Source organism: Accipiter gentilis, chromosome 1, assembly GCF_929443795.1.
Source record: "Accipiter gentilis chromosome 1, bAccGen1.1, whole genome shotgun sequence".
Taxonomy (NCBI): Eukaryota; Metazoa; Chordata; class Aves; order Accipitriformes; family Accipitridae; genus Astur; species Astur gentilis.
The window spans coordinates 38,681,686-38,701,882 of NC_064880.1; the positions used below are offsets into that span (position 1 = coordinate 38,681,686).

General features: G+C 36.1%; 1 protein-coding gene across 1 annotated transcript in view; it reads right to left on the bottom strand.

Moving 5' to 3' along the window:
- Nucleotides 1–1,163: 1,163 nt before the first annotated feature.
- XRCC5 (X-ray repair cross complementing 5) overlaps nt 1,164–20,197 on the bottom strand; it is a 55,189-nt gene continuing 36,155 nt past the window's right edge. Inside the window, exons 17-23 of the mRNA XM_049806145.1 lie at nt 19,215–19,308; nt 17,687–17,756; nt 9,935–10,044; nt 9,312–9,408; nt 7,235–7,302; nt 2,522–2,593; nt 1,164–1,710 (exon numbers count right to left, since the gene is read on the bottom strand). Coding sequence (XP_049662102.1) covers nt 1,696–1,710; nt 2,522–2,593; nt 7,235–7,302; nt 9,312–9,408; nt 9,935–10,044; nt 17,687–17,756; nt 19,215–19,308 — 526 coding nt within the window. The 3' untranslated portion in view covers nt 1,164–1,695. The remainder of the gene's footprint in view (nt 1,711–2,521; nt 2,594–7,234; nt 7,303–9,311; nt 9,409–9,934; nt 10,045–17,686; nt 17,757–19,214; nt 19,309–20,197) is intronic.

Here is a 20,197-nt window from a genome sequence, read left to right on the forward strand (position 1 = left end):
ATTACACTCAGCTTCTGTAGAGGGATTTTGATATTCAGTGTTTACATTGTATGCCCAGAAAACGTGGTTCTGATAGTCTCTCTTAAGTACTGCATAAGTAGTTAATCATCTGATTTTAGCAAACATGGTTCTGAAGAAGACAAAAGCAAATTTTTAAATATGTTATTAATCAAACAAATTAATAAAATGTAAAAAAAACCCCAGCCAGTGTTATACTCTATAAATTGGCCTTAAAAGACATTCAAAACAATGGACTGAGCACATTTTTCTTATTTACAGTTCAGAAAAATATCTTCTGGTGACACAAATGCTCTGAAGCTCTGGAAAGATCACTTACTCCCTGCCATCTGCAGTTGAGAAACCCTTTCAAAGTCTGCATGAACTCAGTCAGGTTAGGATGTAAGACAGGAGAGAGCAGGTTGCTGTGTAGGGAGGTAGGGGCAAAAAGCAGTTGCTATTTCCCATACCGAAGCCATTGTTCAGTATAAAGTGCAGATATCCCAAAATATTTTTAACTACAACTCATGATTTCTTTTTTTCTTTTTTTATAATCTTAATACCATTTTGCACAGTATGTTTATACATTTGCAATAATGAAAGAACAGCTTTTACAGGGATGAATCTGGTTGTAACAAAAAAACATCTGTGAAGGTGTCATTAGTGTCTCTCCAGATCTGTAATCAAATTTGAGTATCTCTTTCTAGGCAGTATTTGACTACTTTGCATTGCTCTGTGTAGACAGTACTCCATTTTGGTTACCAATGTTTACTATTATCAGTTATCTATCACAGGTGTCAGTGTACAGCTTTCATGGATTCTTCTGCTCTGTGTTAGCAGTTACCTGCAGTGTATGAAATGGGGATACAACTTATTCATTCATCCTTTTAGCACCAGGAGTATCTACAATAACCATACTAGTTAAAAGTCTAGAAAAAAATCATAAATCCCAGCATATGAAACAGCAAAATGTATAATAGAAAGGGGCAGAGACTGTTGAGCTGCTGCTGACCTGACAGGATAGAGAACCTGTAGTACAGAGATGACCATAATTACTGGTTTGGGTACAGTGTGGCAAAATCAGCACACTTGGCTTTGCTGTGTGCTTTAGATTCTGTTGTGTATTTCAAACTATTACTCTGTGACTCCCTGGCCTAAAAATTTTTCCCATAAGCCTTTGTGGGTTTTTTTCCTCTGTTTTTTTAATAGGAAAAAAGCATGAAAATAGAGACTTTTTCCCTTCTGTAACAGTAACACTATGGAGTTACCTCCACTAAAGATTCAGCATTACATGGTAACCTCACTGTGACATTTCTGTCCTCCTTCCCAGGCAATGTAACAAGAATTTAAGATGCCAGTGAAGATTCTCTTAAAATTTAGTAGTGTTTAGCTGAAAGCAATACCAAGGATAACCTAGATTCAGTGCGCTAAAGAGAAAAAAAAAAAAAAAAAGAGAGAGAGAGATGCTTTGATGCTATCATTACTTCACAAATACTTCAGATTATTTCAATCTTCTGTTCTAGTTTTGAAAATTTGGATGACATTTATACCAACTGGAAATGTCTCTTGGACTTCTGCTCTTATTCAAGAAAATAAAGATGGATATTCTGTCTTCCCATTAGCATCCCGTTCTGTGCCCCATCTCACAGGGAGATCTCTTTCAAAACTTTGCTTGTATAGTCATCATATATCGCCCAGTCACATCATGTCCAGCTGCAAACAGAAGAAATAGATTTGGAAGAAGCAGCATTGAATTCAAGTTATTTCTTACATGTGTGTTTAGCGCTCAGAAAACAAAAAAAAAATTCAGAAATTCTTACTGTGTAACAAAAATGGACTGCACAAAACTTAATACTAAGCTGCTATAAAGTACAAAAACAAACCTAAAAATCTTATCTTCACATAATCATATGTGCAATTTATAGATTTTTAAAAAGTATAGTCCAAAAGTAGAAATCTGCCTGCTGTTGAAGCTTCTTTAAAACTGTCTACACCATCAGCTTAAGCCTTGGAGACAGATTTGTAATGACTCAGCCTGTAAAAAATGGCTAAAATATTTATTAAAAATCCTCTTGGAATCCTTGAATTTCAGTAAGCCTATATAGAGAAGGTTAACTGAGAAGATTAAAACATGTTTTTTAAAATTATTTTTAGTTTTCAACCCACATAAATAGCTGTTCTAGATCTACAAGCTTTGTTAAATGCTATTATAGTAAATTATAACAATCTGCTATCAAATGAGCAGCCTCACTGGCTCCTTCGAAACACACTAGAGGACATGTTTAACCTATGTAAACACCTGTGTTACTACATAACAGTATTTGCCATCATTAAATTACATACCTGGTTATGTTTTACAATAGCAAATAAGTAATTCCATGTGGCTCTTTTCTGACTCAATTCCTTAGGTGTTTTCTAAGCCATGCACTCTAACCTACTGCTTTAAGAAGCACTCTCTCTCTCTCACTGCACCTTTCAGTTATAGTTTAATTCTAAAGCCACATCATGTCTTTACAGTACTCACCAAGTCATCAACATCACCACCTTCATCTGTGGGAGGCAGAGTTTCATTTTTCTTGTCTTTCGGAGCCAAGAACTGAAAATACAAATGTATTTATATGATACTGACAAAACTCAGACTCTTAATATTAACAGAATGTCTCCTTTGTATATCAAAGCAAATCCACCTATAATTAAAAATTATGAAGGAATTTTGTTCTGGTTTTCACCCTGAAAAATAATCTTAAACTACAGAAAATTTCATAAGACTTGCTTTTAAAGGATTTTACGGTGAAGTGTGTTGAAAAACAAACAAAAGGATATGGTTCTTCAGACAACATATGGTTAAGCTGTAGTACACCTTCTAATAAGGATGCTGCAAATATTAGTCTCTAGTCTCACAGGGAGATGGGGAAAGTTCATCGAAAAGAAATCCTTCGAAGTCTAAGTCCACAGAAACAACCTCAAGCACTGAAAGTACTCGAGACATCAGTGGCTGGAGCCTGGAACTGTACACTTTTCCCTACCCATCAGTTATTGTCCACTGTCAAACATGGGATTCTCGGCTAGATGGAAATTTTGTTTATTACAGTGTGGCCATGTTTATGTTCTTAAAAAAGATAATTTTTAAAGTAATATTGTGTGTAGATGCAAAATGCTAAAGGACAGCAAATTGCTCCCCCCAGTATGAATATGTACGTAAGCTGACCAATGGCTTGTTTAGCAAATTTCTTAAGTATGATATTCTAGTTCTGTGTGGAACTTGGAAGTTTCCCATTTAATTCAATTAACATTTAACAAATTAACAAAGACATGAATTTAAAAAAAACCTTCAAACATGCAAGATGGTTAGAATGCCAGTCTTTAAAAATAGAAAATTCATTATGTAAAATTCTATTGCCATAGCTGCTGATACAACTTACCATATGCCCTTCACTTAAAGCATGGCATCCATAAACAGAAGATAAAGGTAAGTTGCTCAGATACTATAACAACTGAAATCAAACATACAGACAATGTCGGGAGTACAACCCCCTCTGAATGATTTTTCTTTTAGCCTAACATAGTGAAAAAAAAAAATTTAGCTAGAAAGGTAGAAAAAAAAATACAGATACTTGACTCTTACTTAAAAAGTATCCAGTTGTCTCAAAGTTTTAGTTACAGTCTCTTTACAAATATCCTTACTATAAAATCATAAATTTTCTTTTCCTTATTAAAATGTACCAGAACAAGTATACAGAGCCAGGAACAACCCTGCCCCAGATAAAAAGATGTCTGTGAAAACTGAGGAGGAAGAAAAGCCACATTCCATAACTTTGAGTTCCATCATCCTTAATTCAGAAACAACTTCGCTGTAACTCTAGATGATGAAAGAGAACAGCTAGTTAGAAAATAACCACATTAAACAGGCTATAAATACCTGCTTAGAGTTTATGTAACTCTTTTGTGCAAACAGCTGGCTCTTGAAAGCAAACTACTGTTTACCTGAGGACTTCAACTATAACAGCCAAGGAGGCTGCATCCCATTTGTGGGAAAGTACCAGCTATCCACTAGGATGAAAAGCAAATACATTGCTTTTGGTTAACACCAAACACAGAGGATATAGACAACCTCTGCCTAGTTGTCTCAATACCCAAAGGTCAGACCTTTCCTACATCCTAATCAGCAACATCCAAGAGGAATGTAGAAAGCTTACTCCACAGACAACACTCAAATTTTGACATTCTGAATTCAACTTACACAGATTTTGTAGCTGCGGGGAAAAAAAAAAAAGAGAAGGTGACAGGGCCAGAAGGAATTAGAATTTCAAGATGCCATATGTCTGTGTAACTTTTTTGCTGGAAAAGTTCTCAATCTAGTAGTAATATAAAGCATAAACTATGAAAATAAAAACTAATGACATTGTCAGCTCTGAAAGGCTTTTCGTGCCAGATCAAATTTCATTTTACACAGTTAATTAAGAGTCAAATGGTATTTCTGAAAGTAGCACATTTTTCAAAGTTTTCAAAATTAGCTTTTCCACACGAAATTAGGTAAAGAAAGCTAAAAGCTAAAGAAATGTATGATGAAGATTTGCAAAAAATTGAAACCTGAAGTTTCCACCAAATGCTGAACAAAGTTAGTTTCCAAAACCCGTTTTACATTTATGCAAAAGCAAATTACATATAATAGTTGTGCTGAAATCCATTATCTTCCCCAAAGCAACCAGAAAAAGCACTTGACACTTCTGCTCTTTTAACCCATCATCATCATGCTCTAAAATGAGTATCTCCGCTATTACAGAAAAAAACCCCCTACCTAAAATCATTTTTCTCAGTGATAAGAAAATATGCATGGATAACCTAGCTCATCCAAAAAGAAAAAGAAATTTTTTACATGTTACCTTTCTAATAATTGGCCTTCTAAGTTTTCCTTTCTCTTTCAAACAACAACCCTCTAAACCTGAAATCTTATATCCAAAACAGTCCTGAAGCTGCTATCAGCTAGCTATCTGCACATAAGATAAAAGGCTTTTGTGTCACATAGGACCACACTGACAGCCAATCTCTTGACCTACATGCTTGCACGTGGTCTATTACACAGGTGAAGAAAACTTGCATCTTACTCTATTGTGTGATATTTTAAAAGATCCAATATAACCCTTTAGAGAATTGTATCACCTTCAGTATATAAAACAAATGAACCATTTTTGCAATCTACTATAGACCTAGGAAAATGCTGGCTTTGTATCACACAGGAAAACTGTGGTAGGGTTTAAGTGGACCAAGGAGGATTAGATTTTAGGTCAGTACCATAACCTCAAGATAAAATTTTCTGTTCCTGCAGATCTTACTCCAAGAATAAGCAGTCTTCCAGTTTCTTAAGTAAAAAGTCATATGAACCTTCAACAGACAACAGCAAATCAGGGTTCTGGGTTTGGGTCTGGAGAGCGTGGGGAGAGGTGGTTATCTAGTGAATAAGTGGGACTGCCAACTGCCTAGTTAGCAAAAAGATGCAACCCATTTATTCTGAAAGTTAACTGCCATGTTAGAGAACTCTGTTGCAGCGCTGATTTCATGCAATCTCTCTTAGTCCCCTATTTTAAAGGGAAGTTATGGCCGTGGTAGGACCTTCAATCAATCACAAATCATTTCCTGTATTGCAACACCTGGTTGACTGTAGGATGATGTTAAATAGAAAAGTCATTTTGAAGTCAGCCTACAAATGCTTTGATCCAGCTTAGCTTGGCAGCTGTAAATCTAGTCCTCGGTACTCCATAATTTCTGCTGCATTCCTACACAGGCACAGTATTTTTTAGCCACCACAAGCTCACAATTAAGACAACAGTATGCTGTAAGGTCTTCGTGGCTAGTAGAGATTTCCTTTAGGAATAGTGGCTATTTCACACAGCATTAGTACATTTTGAGCATCAATGGTAATTTCAAACTAGAAAGCGAAGTTCTCAAGAAAAACATTGTCTTCGGAGATTTCCAAGTAAATTCATAGCATTTGGAATATATAACAAAACCTGATACTCTTTAAAACCACCAATGGGGAAAAAAGTTGCTCTATACAATTATGTGTGACGAGAAACAGCCAGTAGATCCTTCATGTCTAAAAAACCATCATATTGTGTCATTTGTACCCTGCACATGTACTTAGCTTTCTGGACTCTTAGTTTGTTAGCTTTTCATTTTCATGACATTTCTGTGCCTTCTTCACCTTGAGGTAAATTGTTACAGATGAAAAAAGCAGTTTCTAAAATACAACCTTTTATCTACTCATTAATTCACTCATGGAGAACCTACTTTTATCCCCTTCTGGTTATTCCTAACGTAAGGCCTGGAAGTTGCAAAAATCAATGTGGCATCTTTTAGAAAAGCTGCTTCTCTGCAAAGTACTTGGTGATTTTAGCTACGGGTTTACCTTCAGGGGTCTGTAATACAAGGACATTCTTTCTCCTAAACTATTTAAAATCATGGCTAGCAGCCTGACACAAGAATGTCTGTTTTACCCTCTCCACACCAATACAATTTTTGACAGCAACTCTGAATTCTGCTTGTTTTCAAACAGAAGGCACCATTCTGCCTGTTAGAATTCACTGCTTTGTAACTGTGACATCCTCCTTTCATCACTGCAGTTACTGAAGTGATATATTTCTGTAGAAATAATACCTGCTAATACTCCAAAACTTTCATTTCCAAAAGGTTCTATTATGATCACCAATAATACTACCAGCATCATCTACGATGTGCATGAATCCACGAGAACTGCGTAAAGTGGAAAATACTGATATAGTCTCATATATGGTGAAAACTAGCCATAACAACTTTATATTGCTAAAGTTCACAACACCTTTAGACAAAAAAGTATCCTGATTTTTGAACTTGTGTGCTAACAATGAGAAAATAGTTCTTTCTATGAAGTTCAAATAGTCATCCTGCATATATAAATAGTCTATAGCCATTCCACTACACTGAGTTCCTGAAGCTCCTATTCTTTGTAGAGGACATTTTCAGGTAACAATGTCAATACATGCTACTTTCTAAAGACCAATTAAAGTAAAATGCTGTGGTACATGCTAGCAAATTATTTTTGTTCTGAACTGAGGCAATTTCAGTTGTGGGGCAAAAGAACACTCTTCTTCCTTCATATGGATCCTATTTCGTTCACCTAAAAATTTACCCACGTAAGAAAGTATCTTCTGTTCCGCAACAAGGACTCTATACAAATAGAGTCTCATTAAAAAAACGTTACCTTTTCAGCCTCTTCACTAGTCACCGAACTTTCCTCTGTTTCATCTTGAGTGATCAAAGAAATTCTGTCTGAAAAATATAAGGCATATAAAAATATCATTAGAAGGCTTCCCAAAAATGCAGTTAATGTTAGAAATGAAAAAAAGTCTTCCAAATTCCAACTTCTGAATGTGTCATCATCACCAGCAAAAATAAAAAAATATTGCTCAAAGGAAAATGTGACTTGCATAAATGAGTCAACTATGATATAAACTATGATATAAAAATAAATTAATGAGCATATTCATAAGCTTGTGGAAGTATCCATTTAGGAAACTGCTAATATTATGACAATCAAACTAATGAGAGACTGAAATCAGAGATCACAGACGAAATGCTGAAAATCTATTAGAAATTACACTTTTAGTCATTCACAGCATGCTCTTAGGTCCTTAGGAAAATTAACTCCTAAAGTATAAAACACTTATGCTGTGACTACCTGCAATTTGACTACCAAAGTGCTGGTCCTGCCCCTGCTTTGCTCCTTGATTGTGCCAGCACCACCATTCTGTACAGTGACAACCCTGCCCACGACACTCCCTCCCCCAGAAAAAAATCTTAATTACTTTTTACCCCAATAGTTTTTCCAGTCTAGCTCACCACTTGGCTACATGAATGCTTGTGCCTGAATAAAGAAGCTGTGGGTGTGAGGGCAAAGAACAGTAGATTCAAAAAGGTTTCAGAAGCAGCACAAGTGTAATGCCACATTAATGTGCCCATAGAACTACATGGCAGGGTTTCATGAGAAGTGAACTTGTCAAACAAATCTGCCTTGCTCCTGAGCCACTAACTCATTAAGTCACATCCATCCTCTTTTGGTGATTGCAGTCACTCATGGCAAGGCCCAGTGCATGCCACATTTGACAAAAAAGAGGGGATGGATCATGTGACAAGAAGCAGGGAAAACAGGACTTCTGCTTTTGGTAGCAGCAAGTGAAAAGCAATTTCAGCTACCTAGTGAGAGCAGCTAGATTATGCATAAAGCACCACGATTTTATCTTCTCACAAGAAGAGAATCTACTTTGTATGAAAACATCAACCCTGTTTTTATTTGTAAATTTTTTTTTCTCAAAAATATACTCCAGTTTGTCAAAAACTCTGGCTTGTACGAACTAAAAATTATTCTAGCCTGGCTTTGGAAGATCCAAGTTTCCTACTTTCAAAGTGTGATGGTTTCTTTTTTCAAATTTCTTCAGAGAAGGTCCCCTATGATACTACTGAATATAATATTCTTTCAGTGTTGTCTTGTGCTGTTTGGGTTGCTAAACAAATTCCCATCTTATATTTTGAAACAGTTAGATGAAGTAGACATTACAGAGTGTCTGGAGTTCATAATTTTGAAAGGTGCTATACAAAAGCATATAATTGCATTTTATAGCATGCAGCCTTAAGAGATACAGCTGGACATTTAACAGATTTTTTTAGCACTGGTTCCAATTAAAAACAAGAGTATGACGTAAAAGATTTTTTTTAGTCCACCATGTTTTGTATTTGTGAAAATGTTCCTTTATTTATCACTTGCGTAGTCTCTGAATGTCTTTTAGAATTGCACTGCCTTGTATCTCTCAGTTTAATCATAGGTAGGTGTCATATTACTACATATTCTGTCCTTCAGGTTGCTTAAATACAAAATGATCCGTGACATATTTCAATGCTATCTGTGCCTTTTTTGAAGCTTAATTTGGAAGAATCTTTTTATATCTCTGCTGCATGAGTGTTTTCCATTTATTTTGAAATTCAGCTGAACTTGTATCTTCTTCTCCCGACCCTGTAACATTTAATTTGTCTCTCTTCTTCCACAATTAATTTACCATTTCAACAAGACTTGGCAAGGCAGTATGAATATTGCTGATATGAAACTATTAGTGCAAAAAAGGAAGCTGCAATGTGAAAGTTTTTTAAAATTTTTTTAAACAGGCTGCAGGAATGAACCATATCCAAATGCTGCTCTGGGGTAAGTGTACCATTGCTAACTAAGTTTTCTTTTACATAATGGATAATACAACTAGAATTTTAATTTTTTTTAAATGCCATCATACCTTGTATCAGGATATCCCAGAAATCAGCTAAGGCTTTATCTTCCACCTTTGATTTCAGGGCCTGCAGAAAATCATTAAAGCACTGCACCTTGAACAGCTGAAAAAAATAACAGCAATGATAAACAGGAAATATTAAAAATACTAAAGAGCACTGCCAACTTAATTCTTCATGAAGTCATGTAACATGGTGAACACAAAAGTCACTACAGATTTTGGGTTTTATCTCTACTAAACCCAAGAGTTCTAAGGAAAGGTGAGCCACAAAAACTGCCTTCTAGAAAGCTAGAAAGACTTTCTTGTAACTAGCTTTACTGAAGAAGAAATTTGTAGGATTGCTTATATTTCTTTTACAAGCATCAGGTCATAGGCCTTCTGTTTTTATGTTTAAAAGAAAACAAAAAAAACAGCAAATAAGACCAGAGAAGCTAGTCACCATTCCAGAATTCCAGTAAAGAAACATAAAATGCAAATATATTTCTAAACTTTCAAACAGCATAACAGATTTTAATCTACAAATCAATTCTTTTTGCTATAGTAATAAATTCTCAAGTTTCTAATAGAGTAAACAGTCCCATCATGTCTTTAATTTGAAAGAGATGAGAGTTTTCACATATTAACATTACCTTCATGGCCTCCTCTCTGAAAACTCTGATACAGCTGATCCCTTTCATGTAATACTGTGAACTTTTATTTTCCAGGAACTGATCAATGCGTTTTATCAGCTGCTGACTCACTGAAAGACAAGGAGAAATAAATAAATCAAAGAATGCACACTTTCAAGGCAAAAAAAGAATTTTTCCTTTACATCTTTCTATTCCACAGGCATCTAAAGAGTTAATCATACCTACATCACCTGAAGCTACTCAAGTTGATAATTGTGATCTAAGCTACTGACAATTACTTCAGCCTTTCTGGAAAAGCTAGATATACTAGGAAGAAACCTAAGCATGGCCAAGGCAAAAGTCTTTCCCTGAAAGCCAAGAAAAAAAGCACTGGCCTAGCTTACTTGATAGAAAGTAAAACCAGAACATTTGGGATCCTAAAGCTGAGGGAGGTTATGTTCTACAGTGCAAGCATACCCCCCCAAGCATCCTTTGAAATACATGCATATTTCAATAAAAGCGTTAAATTTACAGTGAAGGTGTAATAATGCCAAAACAACATCTGTAGGGTGATTGCAGTTAAAAGACTACCTTGTTGTTGTTGACATTACAGTATATCTTGTCTCTGTACAGGTAGTTTGATGATTTTTTATCTGGGCAATGCTGTTTATGATTATGGAGATAAGTGTTATAAACTGTGCATGCCTGACAGAAAAGCAGAGGCAAACAATGAGACTTGTACCAACAAGAAAGGGAACACCAGTTTCATCCTCACTGTTGAGCTCCTAAAAGGTAGGTAGCTATAAAACACTGCAAACATGACAAGTGGAAAATGTCACCAAGAGCTCTGCAAGCCCAACTAAATTCTGCTGGATTTTAGTACTTTATTTTCTTCATGTTTAATTACAGGTGAGGAACTGTCCTATTTTACCATCTGGCAGACACCTCAGCCTGGGAAAAGACAAGCGTGTGGAGGATACAGCAGTGATTTATAAACTCAGAAGCATTGTGAAAAGGACGGAATGATAATCCACTACATCTCTCAAAACAAGAGCAAAGAGTTGTGTTAAGAGCAAATGAAAGAAGAAGCACCTCTTGAAACAGAACCAGTTAACCTCTTTACCACAGGCTGCTGTGGGATGCTAGAAGTTTGAACAGCTTAAAAAAAATGCTTGAACAAATTCTTAGAAATCTTAAGAGAGGAACTCTATCAAGGGAGATTAAAGATGTTGCCGCCATTGAGGAAGAAAATGCAGGGAAGCATTCTGGGCAAGTCACAGCATCTGCCTGTCCTCTTAGAAGACAGGTTACTGGATTAGCAGAACCTTCAGTCTGACCTATAGCCCTTCTTGTATTCAGATGTTACGGGCACAGATGTCACTGCAAGTATTTCAGCCACAGAAACAACATAGAAAATCATCTGCCAGAGCGATGGAAGAGACAAGGATAAACAAACATACCAAGAAGCAGACATGTTTAACTACTGTATTCCACTCTGCTCACTGTAAGCATACGCAGTGCTAGCTGTTATATTTTTGTTCTATAAAAGGCCTAACTGAACTGAATCTGAGGGACAGCATCTCTGAAGAGTGAAATAAGACATGTCTGATATTCTCCCACTAGCTTTTGACTCTACGGAGTTTCTAGAAAAGGAGGTGTGTAATGGTTCTGTCCAACAGCACCTATCACACAAGAAAATGTGCTGAAGTGCCTACTGCTCCAGAATTGATCAGCTCACTCTATTTATTTTACCAGTAGCTGACAAACTAAATTTAAGTCTCACTACTTAAGCTCTCCAAGTTAAGTCAGTCCATTTTTTTCATGGTTAACGATTTTCTCATTAAATGTTCTAATTTCTTACGAATTGCACTAATAAAAGCAAGTCCTGCTGGTGTTTTCAGTGGTGGTGGCGTGTTTTTTTTTAAACGCTGCCTTTTCATTGATGTGTTAAATTAAAACCCCAGGCACTACGAGGGTGCAATAAAAGTCTTTATTGTCAGAATGATTCCAGCATACTGTTTGAAATTATCAGACACTCTACTTCTTTTGCATTTAATTTTTTTAAAAATTCCTTTCCATTTGATTGCACTGGCAGGCATCAGAAGAAAAGACTTTTTCTTGCTACTGACTGTGAGCTGCCTCCTTTTGAAATCTGTTGTAGGGAACCAAAAAAACTCTTCAACGTTTTACTAGGCACTGAAAGACCATAATATATGCAAGAAACAGGTTACATGGCAACAATATTTTAAGTCAGATTCTTCTAACATCTTGAAACAGCTTGGCTAAAGTTGGGTCTGTCCATTGGGTCTCCCTTAAATGATAGGCCAAAGATTGATGAATCTAAAATAGATAAAATTCTTGTGTTTTGATTAGACTACCAAATTACTTCAGAGGGCCAAAGACAATACCAGAGATGGTAGATAAGGATTATAACTGGAAGTTCTCCAAAGTGGACTCTGTTCCTTTACACTTGTAGGTCTGAGAACTTTGTTTATTTCCTGCTGCCCATTACCTGTCTTTCCATTAGTATGAATCTTTGGTTTTGGGTGCTGCAAAAAATAGATCTCCCTGGTTTTGGAGAAAGGCATGTTCTGCATAAAAATGTCTTTTTAACTAAGCTGTGAATATTAGCATTAACTCTGATATGTCCCAGACAAATCTCAGGCACTGGGGTCTTGAAGAGCAGGTCCTGGAGTTACAAACTGACAGGCTACTTTTGTGTAACAACAGCTTTTTTTCTTCTCTCCCAACTTCCCTCATCCCACACACAAATTTAAGGAAGTGAATTAACAAACTTCTACATTTTGCATAAACTGGAATTCCAGCATGTTCTGCAGAACATCCCAAGAAATTTTAATCTTCTGCTTCCTCCTTTTACTGTACCTGAATGGTTAGATAACAAAATATAGTGATTAAAAGCTGGAGAACAGGAAAAAAAAACCAAAAACCAAAACTCTGAAGAGAAGATCTTTTAGTTTTAACAGAATTTAACCCCTTCCCCACTGGCATTCAGATACATTCCCTACTCTAAAATGCATTCACCAGTGCTGTTATTTCTTGTGAAATATGCCGCCAACAATTATATTAACTTGTTATCTCTGAATAGTTACAGTACAAAAGTGTAGTTATATTTTCATGTTTGTTCAGTTCAGTCCTTATTCTGGATTACTAGGCCAACAAGATTACAGAATAATAGTAGCTAAAATTGTATTATAGTCCAAGTTCAATTCCTTGGGGTTTTTTTCTCCTCCCTTAAAAAAATTAATCAGGTTAAAAAAATAGTTCCTTCTGTAGACAAAAGAATCCTGCTATTATCAATCTTTTAATTTATCACTGATGGTGGTAATGAGTTGTATTCATGGACAGTGCTTAAACTAAGAGTCACTGACAAATCAGTTAAACCACGTCATAATTTTAAACTACTGCTCTGTAGGTATGATCTTTTTGTAACTGAAAAAAAGAAAGATTTTAAACTGAAAAGTGTCCTAATTTTTAAGGATTTCCTTCAGTTTTAAGCCAAGAAATAAGAATTTGAAGATCACGACTGCTGAACTGCTGCAGTGTCCTATGAGGTGCTGTTCAATTTTGAAATGGTCCCTCCAAATGGCCTGTGGGTATGGATCAGAATGATTTAGGCTGGATGTCTGAAGGACATATGGCCCAAATTCCTGCTCAAACCAGGGTCACTGTGGATTAGGTGGCTCACTGCTCCACAGACTTGAGTTCCAAGCAGCTCCAAAGATGGAGAGTCTCCAGGTTCTCTGGGCCCCTCTTTCTGTGTTTGAGTTCTGGGCCCTTCTTTCTGTGTTTGACTACCACCATTGTGATTTTTATTATTTTTCCCCCATAACATCTAATTCAAATTCTGTTTGTTGCAACTCAGAGCTTTGCGTCTCACCCGATCACTATGCCCTTCAAAGACAAATCTGGCTTCATCTTCTCTGTGAAGCAGACGTACAGAAAACTTCAAAGTGATTTTATATACTCAAGTATTTGGTTTGCAAATACTCTTCTAATGACTGAATCATTTTCATCAAACCAGCCATTGCATTTGGCCTACCTAGCAGCAGAGCGTGAACAGTCTCCGAAATACACAAAAACATCCAGTAAGATAAAAACACAGATGAACTACAAAGACATATGCTAACAAAAACTGAAAATAAATACCAGTTTTTTAAAAAACTATCTTAGGTCTAAAAAGGTAGTTAACTATACACATTTCTACAGAAAATCTTGCGATAAAATATCATTCTTGTTGCAACTGTCTAATGAATTCCCACTGCAAATCTCTTATACACAATTCTTTTATGCATACAAAGCATCCAGTGCAAAACCAGTGTTTTACATTTTACTTATGAAGCTATCTACAAGCCATGGGAAAAGTGTGACACCTCAGGCACAATGGAATATTTGCTGAAATCTATATATGTAATTACTGACTCTTTTAACTTTATTTTTCTAGAAATGCCTAGGAATAAAAATATTAACAAACTTGCTATAAATATAAAAATGAGAGTTTGGTACAATTTGTCTATGGACATTTTTTCTTATGACCATAAACTGCACAGTTGTCATTGCAGATTTCTCTCTTTGCTGACAATCAATAAAATAAAAAAAGCTCTTTCAACTACAGGACTTCAGACATCATGTTCTCAGGTAGGAGTCCTGTAAGATGCAATGAAATCCAGCCTATAAGCTTGCCCAGAAAATTTACAACCAAAGAAAACACTGTGCATGTGCCAATATCTTTTTTTACTCCCCATTAAGACATCCTATCTTCTACAGAAGCCTATGAAAATACAACACAGCATATCAGACACCTTCTGCTCTCCAGAAATGCAGACATAGATGGAAACCTGTAAACAGTACAACAGAATGAACTGGTAGTCATGTGGCTACTCCTTTGGTATTACAAAGATGGCAAGCACTCAGTGCATTTGAGAATCTTCTTTGCAGCCACAGCAGTGAAGAAACTCATTATATACCCTTGGGAGTAACAATTAGATTCTACTCAGGCAAACTAATCTATTTTATTTGCATTCATTGACAAAAATGTCAGAAGCTGTTATCAGAAGACTGCTCTTCATGATGACTGTGCACTTGTAACCTGCTCAAAGTAAGACCTGCATAAAATGACATCTCCCTGGCCATGAATGCAAATAAGAAAGTAAAGATATCTGGTGGGGAAACACAATACTAGTTACATGAGCAATCAACATTAACCAGTAAGCTGACACCATCACACAAGCCATAAGTGGGTCTCTAATGTAGTAAACTACACAGATGTCAATTAAAACTAAAGTTGATTACTGTTTCAGGAATTGAGCTGCTAGTCTCAGAAAACCTATCCCTAAGACCCTTGCCAATTTGAAACTCTTAGATTTTCTAAAAATATGTATTTATACATTAGTGACCTGGTTCTCAGAGTGAATGTGTCGTTTCTCCTGCTCTGGTCCACTGTGGGATGCAGTATCAGACACAGGGTGTCTAACTTGCACTTAGGCTTCTCCTATGGATAGCACAAACCCTGATCATCAAATCCCAGTGAGGCCACTGCAAGCGACGCATTGGTACTCATTTTCAATGATAAATATACAATTAGGACTTCCTACAAGCTGTTTGGGGGGTGGGGGGGAAATTCCCCTTGCAATACTTTGGTATTGATAACTTTACAATTTTGGTGAGAGATTTGCTGTGGACTGAAGGGGATGTGTGCCATTAACCTGCAGCTTAATTAAAAAGCCACTGTACTGTCAGTATTTAAAGTACAACTCTTCCTACTGCTACAACTTCTCTATCTGCCAAAAAAAACCACCTCCAATCAAACAGTTGAAAGGTCTTTTTCCTCCCTGTGGAGGGACTCTGTTGCTATTTTGTTTTAAAATGAGAATGTAGGCTCTATTCAGTTTGGAGGAGTACTCTCGATGCTCTTTTTATACAAGAAAGAAGCAAAACAGAATGCAACCTAGTAGTTCCCCTGTCTGTATCCTCACACATAAAATGTAATATTTTTTTCCCCCAATAAATTATTTGAATGCCACAGATTATCGTTTCCTGCAAAGACTTTTTACATTTCACATGTTCTAGCAGAGGAGAAAAAAAAAGTTTCATCATTAAATATGATATAAAATTATACCAAAAAAACCCCTTAGAACCACTGAATAGTTTTAAGGTAGAATTTACTATTTACATAACCAGAATGCAATACAGCAAGCAATTAAAAACATGCCTGTAATGTTTTATGTATTAAACTACCTAAAAGGCTCTAAAGCAGAAAAAGGATTATGCAGAAGAAAAAAGTAATATGCAGAGCATGTTTTTATTTATAGTGGTTTCTATCTCTCCTTTAAATGGGTGACTGTGCTACATTCTGTCTAACTACCCCTTATAATTACAGAGCAAATCACACAAAAAATAAAAGCAGATTGCTGAAAATTTCAGAAGCCATCCAAACATGTACTGCAGTTATCTCCAGCACAGCTACCAAGTGGACATATTTAAGCACTCTTTAGTTAAACCATCTTCAAGGGTAATCACTATACTTATTTGTGCCTTAAAGCTTTCCCACATGATAAAATGAATTACCGTAACGAAGTAGTCAACTGTTTCACAGTTTCTGTATTCTAATATATTGTACAATGCTTTTTTACTGCATCTTAATATAGCTGAGATTTGAGAACACAATTCCAAATAGTTTTTCAATAAACAATTTCTTCTGTATCTAATGCAAAATCCATGTAAAAAGCTGGCTAGGTGGCTTATAGAGCTGGAAATTCTGGACAGAAATAGCTAAGTAGGCTTTAACAGACTGTATCACAAATCAAATATACCACTCAACACCCTCCTTGAACTATGTCTAAAAGGACCAATAGCCATGTTGAAATTCCTAGCACCTCACCTCAGCATCTCTGCGAATCTTCTCTTTGAAAAGAAATGTTACATTAGTGGCTATTCGGCAGATGAGGTTTATCTTGCCACAACCTTCAAATCACCCTTTAAAAGAAGAAAGGACCCCATCCACCTTGTGCACTCTTTTTATGATACCTTTAGATTACATATATCTCTGTAGAGCTATGCCAGTAGGGAAATACCATACAAACAAATGATAATTCCATTGAGTTTTCAGACTTATGGCGTGCAAGACAGTGGCTGACCTGTGCTTTGTATTCTTCCTGCCTCTGCATCAAAACCCTGTTTTGCTGTATGCTGAGAATAGATTCAGTGCACAAAGAGCCTCATCTCATCTTTAAGAGTCACATACTACCTGCTCTTTACACCCTAAATCCACCTTTCTTTTGCTTACCACAAGCAATAAGAAATGTTCTTTGCATGATTTAAATCTCAGGCATCAGATTCTTATTTCTTCATGGAACAGATTAAGTAGACAGCAGAAGACAAGCTTCTCACACCACGTGCAGCCAACACAGAAAGTTCCCATGAAGCTAGATGAAAGCTGATACCCAGTTTGAATGACGCAGTCAGTACGAAGGGATCTTCTGTTAAAAAGACCTGAGGAGTGGCTCAGATGCCTCAATGTAGCTGTCTAGTGCCATCTTACACAAACATAGATATCTGAGACTTTCAAATGGGGAAGGCAAATATTAAGACGGGAATTGAGTGACACCTTTCTTTGCTGAGTGGCACTAGAAGCTAAGCAGTAAAGTCCAGAGCATCTCACATAGCACTAGAAAGTTATGTTTAGACAAACGGATTGTATTTACTGAACCCTGAAGATGCTAGTAAATATAATTAAGACAGATGAAAGTCATTTACCGTCTTTGAAGTCAGCGTTTTTCTGCCTCACCAGAATTCGGAAATCTTCTGCTGGGTTAACGCTGCCAACCTACAAAAGGTCCAAAAATGATACAGTCGTCTGCCAATATCCCTCTCTTTTTTCTTGCAAGGCAATAAGAATCTTTAAATTTCTGTTTGTTTTAATATGGAAACAGAAGCTCTACACTTCTCTGCATGCAGATTCATAAAATGCAAGTCTTGCAATGTGTGTTAACGTGCAGTACTCCTAGCAAAGGTTAGTTATGACATGAGCAAGATGAACTTACTATGCTGCACTGTTAAGCCAACCGTGTTCTCTGGGGTTTAGAGGTCAGAAGCACAGTAATTCAGGTTATCTGCTAGTTCAGCTTTGAGACTTTCTGTAGCACAGACCTCTCACTAATCTTGACAGACGCTTAATGAGGAATGGGAGCTCCCAGGCATGTGGGTACAGAATCATTGGCTTGTCACTCCAATAGGAAGCTCAAAATTAAAAGCTTGCACTCAATTCATCTACCATTTCTGGTCCAGTCTGATATCTTAAAGCTGAAGCTCTAAATAGGCATACAAGTGCAGAAACCTTACAAAGGAACTAAAACGAGGTCAAAAATAAATAAGCACTTACTGAAAAATGGATGCAGTAAGTTTAGAAAAAAAATTACATTGCTTAAAATTTCCTTTCAGGAATCAAAATTCTCCTAAATTTATTTGAAATTTTTATGCCTTGCTGTCAAAATAGTTCACAGATCTTTCAATAAGCTTGCTTGGTGTCTTCATGTTTCTTTTAAATCTGCCAATGTCACTTTTCAGGAAATATCAGAAATTTTTGTTAGGAGTACAGAATATTTAAGTCTTTTTAGATTTAAAATATTTTTTAAAATCTCAATTGTGCATTTTAAAAAACCAACCTTAAAGGATAGCACATTTGAAAACAAGTGAAGTTATCTCAATATTAAATCACTTTTTTTCCTGTAATATGAAAAATCAAATAAACGAAAGCGCACAGTTATGATACAGGCTTCATCTACCCATGTACACAACATCTGGAATTAAGTTAGACCTAGCAGCAAGATTAAACCAAATTTGTGATTCAGAACCCCAACTAATGCAGAGAACAGTCTCTAAAAATCACAATTTAATCACCCTTGATTAAATATACAGAGGCAACTTCTATGTTACAGACGATATGAAAGGGAGCAAGAACAAAATTCAACCACTGAACCCCAGTTCTGAGATTCTGTTTTCTTCAGATCCTCAGGCTTGCCCTTTAGAGTTCTAGACATTGGGGCAGAATTTTGTCCTAAAATATAGAAGGCTGATGGAAACTTGTGCTAACATACGCCTAAGGGCAGAGAAAGTTGTCTTTACAATCTCTAGCAGAGAGTCTCAAATCTACAAGTAGACAGTATTTCAGTCATGTTTCAGGTAGAAACCCTCCTTTTATCAGGAATTCTGTATATTCACTATAATACACTCAGAGAAGTTTATCTTCCCCTTTAATAATCAGATTTGTAAAAAATATGCTTACAGAGGTGACATTGCCTTCAGCAAGTTTTATGATGCTAAAGCTACTTTCCTCATCTTCAGTTTTTAGTTTCTTAGGGTTGGGTCCATCTTCACTGCTGCAAATGAGAAGGAAAAAAAAATTAATATAAACACTTAAACTGTCCTGCCTACTAAACAGGGAGTCAGTAAATTAATGAAATACGCACCAAACACTGAACAAAAATTCATTATATAACTGCTCCAAAATTAACACTAAACCATGCCTCATTTTTCCCCACAGGCTGCACAAAGCATACAGTAGAAACAGAGATCAAACTTAATCTTAGCATAAAACAAGGGCACCGCTTGTTGAAGATGCGAGATTATTCATGCTTATATACACATCTTCTCCACCTTTCTAAATACATAATATCTTCAGTCACTTTACTTGGAACCTGTATATTGAGTTAACCTTGATAATTTACAGCATATGATTTATTGATTTACAGTGTATTACATAACATTTGCTATTCTCACCAGATTCATTCAAAATACGAAGTGGGAATGAAAAGTTAACATTTAAGAGAGAAATTCATTTACTCTTCAAAAATTATCTGCTAGTTCCTGTCTTGGAATTGATAGCTACTACAAACCTGTTTACACAGTGGCTTTTAAGTTTAGTGACCCATATTCTCCACGACTTACAGCAGTCAAAACCTGCTAGACAAACCCCAATTAAGCACGTAAGAACTCTTTTGCAACATTTTAAGCTACATCTCAAAATGCTTTCAAAAGATTATTTGTTATTTTTAAAAAGGTAATTCTGATTTTAGGCTACTTTCTAACTTTGTCCTCACAGGTAACATATACCAAGGTGTGCATTCAAACTAGGAACTTAATTGTAACATCTAATGTGCAAACTTTAGAGCACATCTTGGCAACAGAGGAAAATCCAGGTAATCACAAAACGGGAAAAAAATCAGACACTGTGTTCTGTGTCACTTAATGTGACAGGCTACTGACACA